General features: G+C 42.9%; 1 protein-coding gene across 2 annotated transcripts in view; it reads left to right on the top strand.

Moving 5' to 3' along the window:
• SGCD (sarcoglycan delta) overlaps positions 1-11,066 on the top strand; it is a 418,608-nt gene extending 407,542 nt beyond the window's left edge. The window contains exons 7-9 of one of the 2 annotated variants that reach the window (XR_004349344.1): positions 2,170-2,293; positions 3,928-8,384; positions 8,797-8,807. Coding sequence is in view for 1 of the 2 variants with exons in the window: in XM_032628152.1 (XP_032484043.1) it covers positions 2,170-2,293; positions 3,928-4,101 (298 nt within the window). In the remaining variant the exon portion in view is untranslated. Of the gene's footprint in view, positions 1-2,169; positions 2,294-3,927 lie in introns of both variants that reach the window. The other variant, XM_032628152.1, reaches the window with a different exon arrangement.
• The last annotated feature ends 2,769 nt before the right edge of the window (positions 11,067-13,835 follow it).

Raw genomic sequence — 13,835 nt, 5'->3', positions numbered from 1 at the left:
AGAAGGGAAGCTTATGCCCTGAGGGGAAAGGTCTCAATAGCAGTGAAAACAGAAGGTGTTAGACAACACTAGGATAAGGGATGTGAGTCAGCCAGACCTTATAGGAGAGAAGCAAAGAAAATGGCGGAAAACCATCTTCAGATTTTAGACGTGAGCTATAGGAAGAGCTTGATGCGTTGGATTAAGGTCCTAGACAAGGCTGTGCTGCACAGACATCATTCCCTGCCACTCTAGCAACAAGACCCCCTTCCTTGAGCTGACGTTATAGTGAGAAGAACCACAGGCAAAGGAAGTCAACCACAGTTCGAGGTAGAACCACACCTGGCTCAGCACCAGCTTGGCGAAGGTCTTGTGAGGACGAGATGGCAGGATAGGGGATTTTTGCCACACACAAAGGGGTGAGGTCCGAATGGAAAGAAGGAGTGAAAGAGAAGCTCAAGCCAATCCTTTGCTTAGGACTAGACACCTGTTGTTTCTCTTTTAGACTCTGGATGAGCCACTGCAGGGGGAGCACAAAAATCAGTGGAGAAGCCTGCTCTCTGAAGCACACCTCAGGGACCCAGACCTGGGAAGTGGGGAAGAGCCCTGTCTTGGCACCTGTGGAATGTAGCTTGGGATGGCTCCGTGTGGCGCCCCACAGATCACCTTGCTCTGCCCGCCGCTTGCTGATGCCCATGAGGGTGTGTCCTACCCGTGGGGGCTGGTCGAAGCAGAACATGGAGTCAGCAGTTGGCAGAGAAGATGATGTTCCTTTTAAACACGTTCAAAGTGTCTGAAAGTTAGGAGTGGAGAAATAAAATGCAGAAAAGTGGTCTGATTTAGAGTGGCTTGGCGGCCACTCCTGAGGTCCATGCTTCCTAAGTTGGGATACTTTCTTTATAACAGAGAAGGAGATCTTCATTCAGTTCAATTTGGTGATAGTATTAAAATCTGGAATATTTAGAGGATGGTTGGGTTTTAGTTCATATTTTTTGCACAAAATGAGTTAGGCAAAACTCTTTCTGTGAAGCATTATCCTCTTTTTGCCCTAATAATTAGCATAGAATGTGGCTGAGTCTCCTTCTCTCAACTTACTTAATTTACATACAATAAAATTCACTCTTGGGAGGTATAATTATGTAAGTTTGCATAAACACATGGAGGCACATAACCACCACAGCAATCAAGATACAGAACAGTTCTATCACCAAAAAACATCTATTCTTCACGCTGTCCCTCTGTAGTCAAATCACTTTCCTCTAACTTACCTATTCTGAGTTTTCTTTTGACAATTGCCTATTTGAGTAAGGCCTGAGATTTCTTTACGATTTCTTTACGATAACGACAGTAACAGCAGTAATAGTAATATTTAACACATATTAATTATACATTTCCAATGTGCCAGGCACCATTTGAAGCACTTTAGAGATGAAGAAACTGAGGCTTTGAGAAATCTTGGAAAAGAGGAGGGAAGAAGGGCTTGCCCAAGGTCATACAGTGGCAGCCCCATGGTTTGAGTTAGCCATGTCCAACTCCTAGGTCTATTTTCCTTTTTTTTTTTTTTTTTCCTGCTGTATGTGGGCTTCTCACCGTTGTGGCCTCTCCCGTTGGGGAGCACAGGCTCCGGACGCGCAGGCTCAGCGGCCATGGCTCACGGGCCCAGCCGCTCCGCGGCATGTGGGATCTTCCCGGAGCGGGGCACGAACCCGTGTGCCCTGCATCGGCAGGCGGACTCTCAACCACTGCGCCACCAGGGAAGCCCAGGGAAGCCCCCTAGGCCTATTTTCTTAACCTCTATCCAATTCTGCTTCCAGGAAGACAAAGAAAGCAGGGCAACGTGGAAAGAATATCTGCTAATTTCAGGAAGCTCAGTTTAGACCTGAGATTGCCTTACTCTAGAAATAAACAGCACTTATGTAAGAATTTGGTTAATGAAGCAATAATTGTCTGGGTGCAAGACAGAATGAAGCCAGGATCCTAGAACACCTTCCGTACAATCTTTGTGATATGCAGTGAAGATAAAGCCCAGATACGTTATGTCCACCCTCATAAAGCTGATCAGGCATGCAAAGCTAGAATTCCCTGATCAGATGCTGAAATGTTGTCTCCATGCTCAGAGCACCAACTTCCTCCTAACTTTACTAAAACAGTGAAATGGGATCTTTAATCTTACTCTTGTGCATATTTCAGGTTGGAGTCCCCCACCCGGTCTCTGGTGATGGAGGCCCCAAAAGGAGTAGAAATAAATGCAGAAGCTGGCAACATGGAAGCCACCTGCAGAACAGAGCTGAGACTGGAGTCCAAAGATGGAGAGGTAAGCATGAGAGGAACAGAAGCCCAGAGAGACACAGCTCCAACGACCCAGTGTTTCCTAAGACGCATCACTCCCTTTGCCTCTGAAGTTTATCCTACAGTGTAATGATCCTACAGTGTGACAGCAAAAAGAGCCAATCGGAAGGTTTTATTTCTGGAACAAATATGTTGAACGGCATGATGATAAGCCAAACCCACAACACATAAAAGTTATAATTCATTATCTGTAAAAGTGTTGAGGTAATAGTGTGTATTGCAAGAACAGAACTATAAGGACATCTGTAAAAATGAATGTTATTTCCAAACTCTCTCATCACCTTAAAGTAAGATTTAGTTGGCTGGTATAATTAAACTGCATATCACACACGTCTGTTTAAAGAGGAACTTAGTTTACTGGTAGACATTTTCTTTTTTTTTTTTTTTTTTTTTTTTTTTTTTTTGCGGTACGCGGGCCTCTCACTGTTGTGGCCTCTCCCGCTGCGGAGCACAGGCTCCGGACGCGCAGGCTCAGCGGCCACGGCTCACGGGCCCAGCCGCTCTGCGGCACGTGGGATCTTCCCGGACTGGGGCACGAACCCGCGTCCCCTGCATCGCCAGGTGGACTCTCAACCACTGCGCCACCAGGGAAGCCCTGGTAGACGTTTCTAAGTGTACATTGTATGTTTCTACTTTCACTGAAAATGGAAAAGTCAGATCTAACAGCGATCCCAAATCAGAACAAGCCAAAACTTAAGTAGGTGGCAAGAGGCTAAGAGATGAGAGACTGCAAACATTCATTCTCTTAGCCCAACACAGTCCCGCCTTGGTGAACAGAATAGCTGTTCGTGTTTTCACAAGCGAGGTAAGCCGAATCCCCAAAGAAAATATGACTCGAATGCAAACTTTTGAAAGTGGCTTTATCGTGTTCATAAGTGATTTTTTCTACTTAAGATTTTATTTAAAAGAGAAAAAATGTGTTTTTAAAGCAAAACTCTGTTCCACCTTCCATACCTACTTACAGGTTATCAGTCTCCACCTGCCTCTGTATACCAAGCCTGCCTTTTGATTGGTTTGGCATGTGCTAATATGCTATATTTGTTTCAAAAGAGCTAGTCAGATAGAGCTTTCAGTTATCAAAACTGTCTCTGTAGACAGCTGCAGACTCCAAACCACATACATTTAGAAGTAGCAACTACATCACAGATACGGTTTAACAGCTATCAGAATGTGGACCCTGGAGGAATCAGTTATAATCTTGACCATCATTTAAGACTGGAAGTACTGCATATTCTTGAAGGCCCACCGTGCACATAGATGTATTTAGGGTCTGAGAAGTCCCATAGTAAAGAAGATTGTTACCCTGTCATTTCCAAGTTTACTTCACTCTAGGAATCCCTTCACGTTCTACATGATACACTTTTACGAAATGCTAATATATACATGACATTGCCAGTGCAACGCTGTCTGGCTAGAATACAAGCTCCTGGGAGGGTAGAGACTTTATCTGTCTTGTTCATCCCTGAATTCCCAGTGCCAACAATCCTAAACACATAGTAGGTGCTCGTTTGATTTCAACTGAACATTCATCCCCTGTTTCGGAATGTCAAGTGGATAAATGACAGGCTCTAACTCTTCCTTCCTGTTTCTTCTCTTTAGATTAAGTTAGATGCTGCGAAAATCAAACTACCGAGACTGCCTCATGGATCCTACACGCCCACAGGAACAAGGCAGAAGGTCTTCGAGATCTGTGTCTGCGCCAATGGGAGATTATTCCTGTCCCAGGCAGGAACCGGTTCCACTTGTCAGATAAACACGAGCGTCTGCCTGTGAGAGACGATGCATAGTGGACATTGTCGGCAGCATCCAGGCCTTTTTCGGCTTTAGACCCTGGCTGCCAGCTATTTTTACTAGAACACAGAAAGCCTATCAAAGACCTTTTGTGTGTGTGTGTGTGTGTGTGTGTGTGTGTGTGTGTGTGTGTGTGTGTTTGCGTGTGTGGGTGATATAAATATATATAAATATATATAAATAAATATATATATCCTCTGTATAAAATGAGGTTTCAGTACAAAAGGAACCATGGGTGACCCTGTGATATCCACTGTCATTGCCATCCCAACCCCACCACATACATGATAAAAATCAAAACACTAATTCGGGCCCAATATTCCCCAGACCCTGCAGAATCACACAGTGTATCGACACTTAGTGAATATTCGCCTACATGTGTGAGTAACAGCCTGTCTTTTCCTCTAGTGTCATTACAAGGCAGTGATGGCGGGAATTTGCAAGTCACGCTACAAGGGCTGAGACCCTTGTAGTAAAAGCAGACACTTTATTAGCTTTTGTGCAGCTGGCCAACTTCTCCCCCTTCAAGTTAGGCATGGGGCAGTGCCGTAGAAGTCAGACAGAGGAACTCAACATGGCTGTGCTACTTTTGCATCCAAATGTATTGGGCTCTTGTGGTTGGATGAATTAGGAGGATGGATTTTAGCAAAGTTTGAAAGGCTCACCCAACTCCTGTGAGCTTATTACTTCCTTCAAACTCACGTATTATCCCACAGTCAAAACAGGAGCTGTAAGTCAGCACAAAATAGGAAAACAGTTGCTCCTCGGTCGGCTAGAAGCTCCTCGATGGCCTGACAGACTAAGAATAAATGGGAAATAGGTCTCTGTTTGAAGTGAAAAAATGGCTCAAAACCTGTTACATCCTCACTCCTGTTGACTTTATCCAACAGACTCCTACCCAAAATGATCACGTCAATCCAGATCTTTAAGAGTGGAACCCCTACCCCCAAGAGGAGCTATTTGGAGACGGAAATCAAAGAGTGGCGAAGGAAACCAAATTATTTTAAAATACGTTTCTGGGGACTGGTAGGTAATTTAGAGGCATGCGTTTCATTTCTAAAGGTATGCACAAACTCTCTGCCTGCAATCTTCTTATATATCTTTTCAGTATGGGGATATTCATTTTCCTCAGTTGACCGTTGTCTTCTCTAAGAACAGTGACCCAAGAATCACAGATCTAAAGTACCACATGCCCCCAGAAATGCTCGCTGAAAATTAATATAGACTGAGTCAAGTGTCTTTATTAGAATCACTGGGTCGCCGGGGGACCCAGCGGTACCCACTCCCCCGTATGCGGAAGCAGCTCCCTAATTCCCGCCATCAGCTACCTCCCATCACCCCACTTTCATCATCGTGCTCCAGGGTCACCCTGGCCAGCTCTTGTGCTGGGACAGGGGATTACACTATCTCTGTTCAAAGAGGGGGATATGTGCCTATGCCTTACGACAATGCACTCAGCAAGGAGAAGCACATCCAATATTTATCTTGTGTTACCTGTAGTTTATTTTGAGTGATTGGAGGGGAAGGGTTTCACAATGACTGGGGCATCTTAAAAGCTAGTAGGCAAACCAAGTGGCTGACAGATGTGGACGCCTAGGAGCCTGGAAGGGAGACGTAACTGCTTTCAGCCATCCTGGATACCACTTGGCAAGCAGTAGCCCCACAGTCCTAAACGAGGTCATATTTGTGGGCCTGAATGGCATTTGTTTGTTGTTGTTTTTTTCTTCAACAGGGTTCTGCTTTTTCTTGCTCCACAAGCAGTGGGGAGATGTGCCATAGGAAATGAATAAGAGGTTTGGTATTTTTGAGATGACACTCAAGCATCGGGCTGAGTTTTGCACATGTGGAAGGTAAAAGCAAGCTGTGTGTTGCTTGGTCACTTAGAAGTGGGGGGGGGAGGAGGGATGGTTCCAGCCTGACCAGTAGCCCTGCTGGCTCCCGGACCCCAGGGTCCCTCCAGTCACTCCTGCTTAATATCCGTACAGAAGAATTGGGTTGCTCAAGGGTGAGACCGTGAGATTGCTTAGTGTGTAGCACTAGGGTCTAAAAAGGAAAACCATAAAGAGATATGCAATTGCTCTGGCTCAGTAGTACTTATATCCTGTAGGATCACACCGCCAGAATCTGCATGTACCACACCCCAGAGTTTCTCCAAGCCAGGAAAGGCCCTCCTTGGCGACTGGGAGCATCTACCCCATATCTTTCAGATCAACAGTAGTACCTCTAAGGTCCTTTGTGGCTAAATACCTGAAGACGAAGGTGTTTGTTTGTTTTGTTTGTTTGTTTTTTAAGCAGACAGACCATCTTTGCATTTTGTCACCTCAAGTACATATTCTAAGGATGACAAAGAAACGGAAGGTTCCCTGAACCTCTTTCATCTAATTTTGTTCTAATCATTAAATGAAAGTCTGAGATCAGCCCCTTGGAAAGTTTATGCCAAAAAAAAAGACTGGTGTGATGCCACTTGCAAAAATTAATCCTAAATATACTCAGATCACAAATAGAATAAAAACAATAGCAACCAAGGATAGAAATCAAGCACCTATGGGGACAGACATGATAGAAAATTCTGATTTTCATTCGTGCTAAGTGACTACGGTATATCAGGTAATGAGCAGGAAGTTCGGCGTGGATTAAATTATGTATTTCAGTTCAGACTTTAGAATTCAGTAATTACATATTAAGTCCTTCAATGTACATTTTTTTTCTCCCAACTTCCTCCAACTAGAATACCTGTCCATGGTCATGAGAAACAGCTTTACCTGAATTCTGGAGGAAAAAAAATCTCTTTTACATTAAAGTCTGATACCTTTGATTTATAAAAATGAGATCCTTTCTAATCTTATATACAATTATCTTCTAGAAAATCACATCTCTTAGTATATTAAGCAGTGGGTGGCATAACAGAGTTTACATGAATTTTCAATATTCTAGAAGTTCCAGTACATTAATATTCTTCAGAAAACTTTATAAATTAAAAGTTGATCTCCAAATATGTTTAGCACCTACTTCTACTGGATATCTGCTCAATAAGTTGTTAAAGTTTAGTCTTAAGAGATTTTCAAAAGCCCTTTTGGTGACATCAGTCCAGGTGGAAACTTGATACAAAGCTGTATCTTTCTGTTACCCAAGAGACAGAGCCTATAAACTTGAATTGGCTTTTAACTTGCTTTAGGTCAGTTTTCCCTTGGATCATTTCCATTGTATATCCAGCACCATAGACCAAAGATTGCTTGAGGCTTGACTCTAGCACAGGGGTCAACAAACTCTGGTCCCGAAACCAAATGGGACTCATCACCTGATTTTGTGAATAAAGTTTGATTATAACACAGCCACATCCGTCCACTTACTTGTTATGTATGGCTGATTGCATACTGGACCAGCAGGGTTGAATATCTGTGCCAGAGACCTCTTGGCCCACAAAACATAAAATAGTTACTAATTGGTTCTTTAGTAAAAGTTTGCTGACTCCTGACATAGAGGTCATTTGTAGCCTTATTTGTGTTGGACACAGCAGGAGAGAAAGCAGACGACAGCACTACATTTCCATGCATGCTTGGGTATATAAATATGTGGTTATAGAAAAGATGGTCCGCCTTACACTGCATGTAAAAGAGATCCACTTGTCTGAGACACAGGCTCACAGGATTCTTGGAAACAGGGAAGACGGAATTAGGGAAGGGTTTAGTGGAAGAGGAAAGCTGTGATCCTCCAAAAGGTTCTTCCTAGAACCCTTCCTATATAAATATAAGGGGTTCCTTCAGTCAGCATCGTTGTGTGACAAGAAGTGAAGCAGGGGTCCTTTGATTTAGAGTCTCTTTCCTGAAGAGACTATTTCTGCAATCTCCGCCTAGAGGTTTTCGTCTCACCTTCCCATATTCCAGAAAGATGCCCATTCCATGGTCCCGTGAAGAATATTTTTGACTTAACATATCTTTTTGGCATCCATCACCTCGGTTATTCACACCCACAGAGGACTCGCTTTCCTACAACCACATGAGGCCTGAAGGGTTGGTGGGACCAACAAATAATTAGAAATATTCAAAGAAACATCTGAAAATATGTAGGACAAAAAAATGTAGAATTATTTCATGAATCTGTTGCTGGGATTTGTGGAGGGGGGGACCAGATTAATGCCAGTTTGATGTTGTTTCCAAGGATCTGGGTCTTTGTTCTTTGGTGTAGGAGATTTACAAAAAAAAAAAAAAAAAAAAAAAAAGATCTATTTTGAATTCCAGCATCACTGCCTCTGTGTGGTAAGGCAGGTTCCTACCAGAGATTTGTCCCTTCACTCAGCATCCCTATTTGCTAATCTAAAGCTTTATACTCATATTTAATATTGTTAAAATAGCATCAGTTACGAATGATTCTTTGTAAGTATGAGTATTCCTGTTAGGGAGGAAAGGTGTTTTTTTTTTTGTTTTTGTTTTTTAAATAAAAATACCATTTACCAGACCCTAATCAACATTAGTTAAAGGAGTCCTTCAGCATTTTATCTATTTTCAACTAAAAGAGGACTAAATTGGCCTTTCACAGGAAGAGCTACATGACAGTATCTTGCATTTGTTTATTTTAGGCAAAAGGTAGCCTGATGTTTAGACCAAGGAGGTAAATATCCATCTGAGCACTTGATCCGTATTTTTTAAGGCTCTCTGAAAGGTGAAAATCTAATTTGAGTTGTAAACAAAACCCCTTTCCTCTCTTTCCTCTGCTCCAGGAAATCTTAGGCACAAAAAGGGTAACAAAGCAGTTCCTGGAATGATACATTTGCATGGCGCCCCAGTAGCAGGTGGGGGGAAAAAGTCATAATAAAAGAAACAACCATAGAAAACAGGCCTTTTATCTCAAAGAGAAAATAAATGTCTTTCTTTTGGTCTTTCATCACTTTCTCCTCCTTGGAAGGCTCCCCTAGTCCCAACGCATTTCCATTAAAATAGCCAAAGCTGGGGCTTCCCTGGTGACGCAGTGGTTGAGAATCTGCCTGCTAATGCAGGGGACACGGGTTCGAGCCCTGGTCTGGAGGGTCCCACATGCCGTGGAGCAACTGGGCCTGTGAGCCACAACTACCGAGCCTGCGCGTCTGGAGCCTGTGCTCCGCAACAAGAGAGGCCGCGATAGTGAGAGGCCCGCGCACCGCCATGAAGAGTGGCCCCCACTTGCCACAACTAGAGAAAGCCCTCACACAGAAACGAAGACCCAGCACAGCCAAAAGTAAATAAATAAATAAAAATAGTCAAAGCTACTGCACTGGGATGTCAGATGCATCTCTTTCTTTGTGGTAATCAGAATTTAAAATTACACAGTTGCCTCTGAATTTCTCATTCACAAAGCTAAACCACTGATAAGGGATAAAGCACTCTGAAGCCGCTGCTTCAGCCGGCAAGGCACACCGCATGCATTAGCACTTTCAAAAGCAATGTGATTTCTGTGGTTCTTAAAAGCTTTCTTCATAATAGAGTCCTTGAAATTTCTCAAGACAGGTCTGAATGGCAAAGGGAAAAGAATTAGTTGTGGGAGGTCCTCCTTTGAGCATTGTTAGAGCACAAGGATAAAAGAAAACATCCCATGTGGGGTGACCCATGCTCCATGGGCTAGTTTCTTTGGTTTTATGCCCCCCCCCCCCTTTCTTTTATAGATACTAACAGAGTAGGAAGTTAGCATCTTCCCTTGAAAAAAAAAAAGAGCTGACAGGAGGTGTGATGTCGGAACAGCATTAACGATGTTATTAAATCCATCAGTAAACAGTCTCAAACGTACCAACAGCAATGCTGTCTCCTTAACTTCTGCCCAACAAGTAGTGATATCAGTTCCACTTCCGTGAGGTTTGCAACCAAACAGAGGAAAAGTTGCTATAGGCAAGAAGTATTTTTAGAGTCCAAATCCAGCTGTCGCAATGGGAAACCAGAATAGTGTTCCAAAATGCCTCATGAGGCGTTTGGACACCCTCACTAGGGACTGAAGGGATTTGCTTCATCGCTGAACATCAGCTAAGGTCAGATAAATAAAATGAGGCTGCCCTCTTTGGGAGAAGAGAGAAGGAAACATGTGTCTTACATAAAATCTACTCTGCACTCCTAGACTCGCCTAGTAGTCGCACTTCTTCCACTGTCCCACTTCTTCTACTTCTCCATTTGGGTTATTTTGGTTAAACCAAAGAGAGCTCCGATTTTCTAAATCCCAAGCTGATCCATGAGGTTACATAGCAGCAGTATAGCAAAGGACTGTCTGAGGGCGGGAAGATGATATTCGTTGACAAAGAAGACGTTGGTGCTTCTTTGGTCCCCATATTCATGTAATTCATGAGGTCCTAACATTTTGGGGGTCATAGGTTCTTTTGAGAGTCTGAGCAAAGTTCTGAAACTTCTCCTCAAAAAGAATCACACCCATGAATTCTGCATAAGGTCGAAGAGGTCTCCTTGGACGCAAAGCCTCCACTAAGACATGGCAAGAGTTGGATTCTATTTCTCCAATTATAATATTTTATTAACTAATATTCATTGAGCACTTAACTATGTACTAGCCACTGTGCTAAGTGTTTTATGCACATTCACTTATTTCATCCTCAAAGCAATCCTTTGAGTTAGATTCCATGATAGTTCCAATCTACAGATGTGGAAACTGAGGCTTAGAAAGGCTGGGAAACTTACTCAAAGCCAGAAAAAGGCAGAGCTGGAATGCAGGTCTAACTCCAGGCCACTATGCTCTGAAGTCACCAACGTGTCAAACTATTTTTCGAGCTCCTACCAGTTTTTAGAAGAGTCCTTCTTGGGTGGATCAGGCTATAAAACTTTTATCTCCCTTCTTTCTATCGTTTCTCATCTGTGACAGCATATAGTACTGAAAGAGAGATACCTACAGTGAAAATATAGAAGATCTGCCTGAGGAATAGAATCTGGAACCAAAAAAAAAAAAAAAAAAAAAAAACAATAGTTTGGTCTATGATTCTTGTTAAGTAAATCAGGCTTCTTGTCCTTACAAATTTGAAGATGCCTGGGCTGTCAGCCTTACATTTAAGAGAAAACTTTAATACTCAGTGATCTATAGTTGCGGCTAAACAAATCAGCATTTCTGCTCACATACCTCTCCTTCCACTATACCTCACTTCGAGAGACAAATGTCTTATTTTAAGTGAGGTCTTTGATGCCATTTGGTTATTATTCTTCCCTACTTTTAGTTGTGGCAAGACTCCAGGAAAGAATCAAATAAATAGAAAGGAACTCGATCATCCCTATTTCCCTACAAGAAAATAAGACTAGAAAGAATTCAATTAGCATTAGGCATTCGAGACCCAAGCTGGCCACTGTGGGATAATCATTTGAGTCCCATACCTCATACCTTGTCAGTCATCATGAATGGCCTATCACCCTCCCCATGTGCAGAATTTTTCTCACCAAAGCACTCAGGCCATCACTATCAATTGATCTGAGTTGGAAATGAGACCCACCTGCCAATTCTTGTTGCAACAGTGGCGCCCTTTAACCTTGAACCTGTACATTTGACACTTGGTGTCCTAGTTTCAGAAAAGAGGTTTGTGGCATTCCAACGACTGAGGGAGAAGATGAGTGCATCTGAAGTTCCTTACAACTTGGTGGCTTTAGGGCACTTTCATCTTCTAAGCCAAGGGATCAGGGTTTGATCTCTAAGAGTTAAAAGAGAAAATCGTTTTGAGGAATTAACTCAGCCAAGGACCATCCAAACAGGTTAAACCAGTAGACCCTCCTGCAGGTCCTGCTGTCCACCTGCCCCCATCCAGAGCTGAGTGACCACAGCAGCAGAGGGTGGGGTCCAACCTGGCTTTTCTGTGCTTTCTCAACAGCACATGTCTGATCCCCTAGAGGGCTGTGGACACAGCCCCTCACTGCTCCTAACACAGTCAACCCCAGTCCCACCCAGGGTCCTGTCATGCTCCTGTAGCTCAGCCACCCCTTAAACCTTAGTAATGGCATGAGCTAAAAAACGTCAAATCTCCTGCTTCAGGGGAAGTCTTTCGGGGATTTTCTTTTACTGGTATATGTGTCCAGATGGCAAATCAGGAAGGGCTACCTTTAAAGGGTCTCATGGAACTAACATCACCAGAGCCAGCAATCAGGCTCCCTAGCAGAGAGGAGAGATCCTGGCAAAGTTGAAGGAAGAGTCGGCAAACCTGAATGTGGGGTGGACACAAAACTAACCGAATTTATATCCAGTGTTTGGTGATGGGGGGAACAGAGTTTTCCATCTGTTAATCACCTCCCCAATCAAGTTCCTCTCTTTTTGAGGCCGCAGAGACACATTTCTTAAAGAGGTCGTGTTTCAGAAGGGAAAGGTAGGGGACCGTCCATCATTGCACTGGCTAAATGCACTCCTGGAGAAGCCGGGTTCTGGTGCTTTACACAGTAAAAATAAGGTCATACAAGTCCCATTTGCTCGGAGCTTTTGAAAAAGGAACCCCATTCCCATAAAGCACTTGAGTTCAGCCTTTGGATTATTTTTTTATTTGCTTTGGTGGTTTTTCTCTGGGTTTGGGTGTGATGTAAGAAGAGCTTTTTAGTTTTGTTCTGAATAACATCAATCCTTGCACACTCTATGCAAAAATTTTGTAAGCATTGCAATAATGCTATGAATTACAAGGAACTATTTTAACTTTATTACACTTTCTGTATAAAAAAATTTGTATTTAATATTATTTCAACTGCAGTCTTGTAAAATATATTAATAAAAATAATGATTGGTAAGAAGGAAAGCACCCTTGTCCACTTCTTTAGGGAATTCCACTTTCACAGTTGATAAATCAGTTACTCCTATTGACTCTGCCGCAGAAATAAATTTTCAGGTTAACTTCTCTTCTGCATCTCTTTGATCAGTGGCCTAGCATGTTAGTTAAGCCACTGTGGTTCTTGGGAAGAGAGTCACACAGGCTGCTTTATAAAAGAGAGCTTATTATAAGGTAATACATGGCCTGGAATTGGGGAGTCCCCAGCACTTGGTGAAGGTAAGGGAACAGCCATCCTCTACTGCTTTCCTAAAGACCTGGACAGGCTCCTTTTGCTATAGTTTACCACTCCTGTCTCTAAATCAGTGAAGAAGCCAATCTGCTTGCTCTTATCAGGTAAAATAGTTTTAATCAGGCTACCTTAGCATTCCTGGTCAGCCTATGAATGAGCCACCTTTTAAGCCCGTTGCCCGTCCCTGGTCCAGTTTTCATCCTCTTCCACACAATACCCTAACCCTAATCCCCTATCATGGCAGAATACACCACACTCAATCCTCCATTTCAGCCTCTCACCTCTCCTGGCCTTCCAGAGTGTCATGTTTTTGCACATACTATTCCGTCCACCTAGAATGCCCTTCCACGTAGCACCACCCTATCACAGGATATCATCCTTCAAGATCCCATTCTCATATCATCTTTTCTCTTATCACCCTTATCATTCTCCCTTGAACCCTCCATTAATTTGTTCTCATTTCTTTTATAATCCTACATCGTATTGATACTATGATTTACCTACTTACCTATCAGCCTGGGACTCCAGAATGCTGTTATTCATTTTTGAAGTTTATAAAGGAGTAATGACATACCTCAATAGATTCTCATAATTATGTGATAAGGTAGAGAGATCATTTCCTCATCTAGGAAATCGAAGACTAATTTTACATCTCCAGTACACGACACAACCTGTGTGCCTTCTCAATTGTATTTTCACCGTAGGCTACATCCTGTCAAATTTAGCTCCTGA

This window comes from Phocoena sinus, chromosome 3 (assembly GCF_008692025.1).
Source record: "Phocoena sinus isolate mPhoSin1 chromosome 3, mPhoSin1.pri, whole genome shotgun sequence".
In the NCBI taxonomy this organism is placed as follows: domain Eukaryota; kingdom Metazoa; phylum Chordata; class Mammalia; order Artiodactyla; family Phocoenidae; genus Phocoena; species Phocoena sinus.
This window is presented reverse-complemented; position numbering and strand designations above follow the sequence as displayed.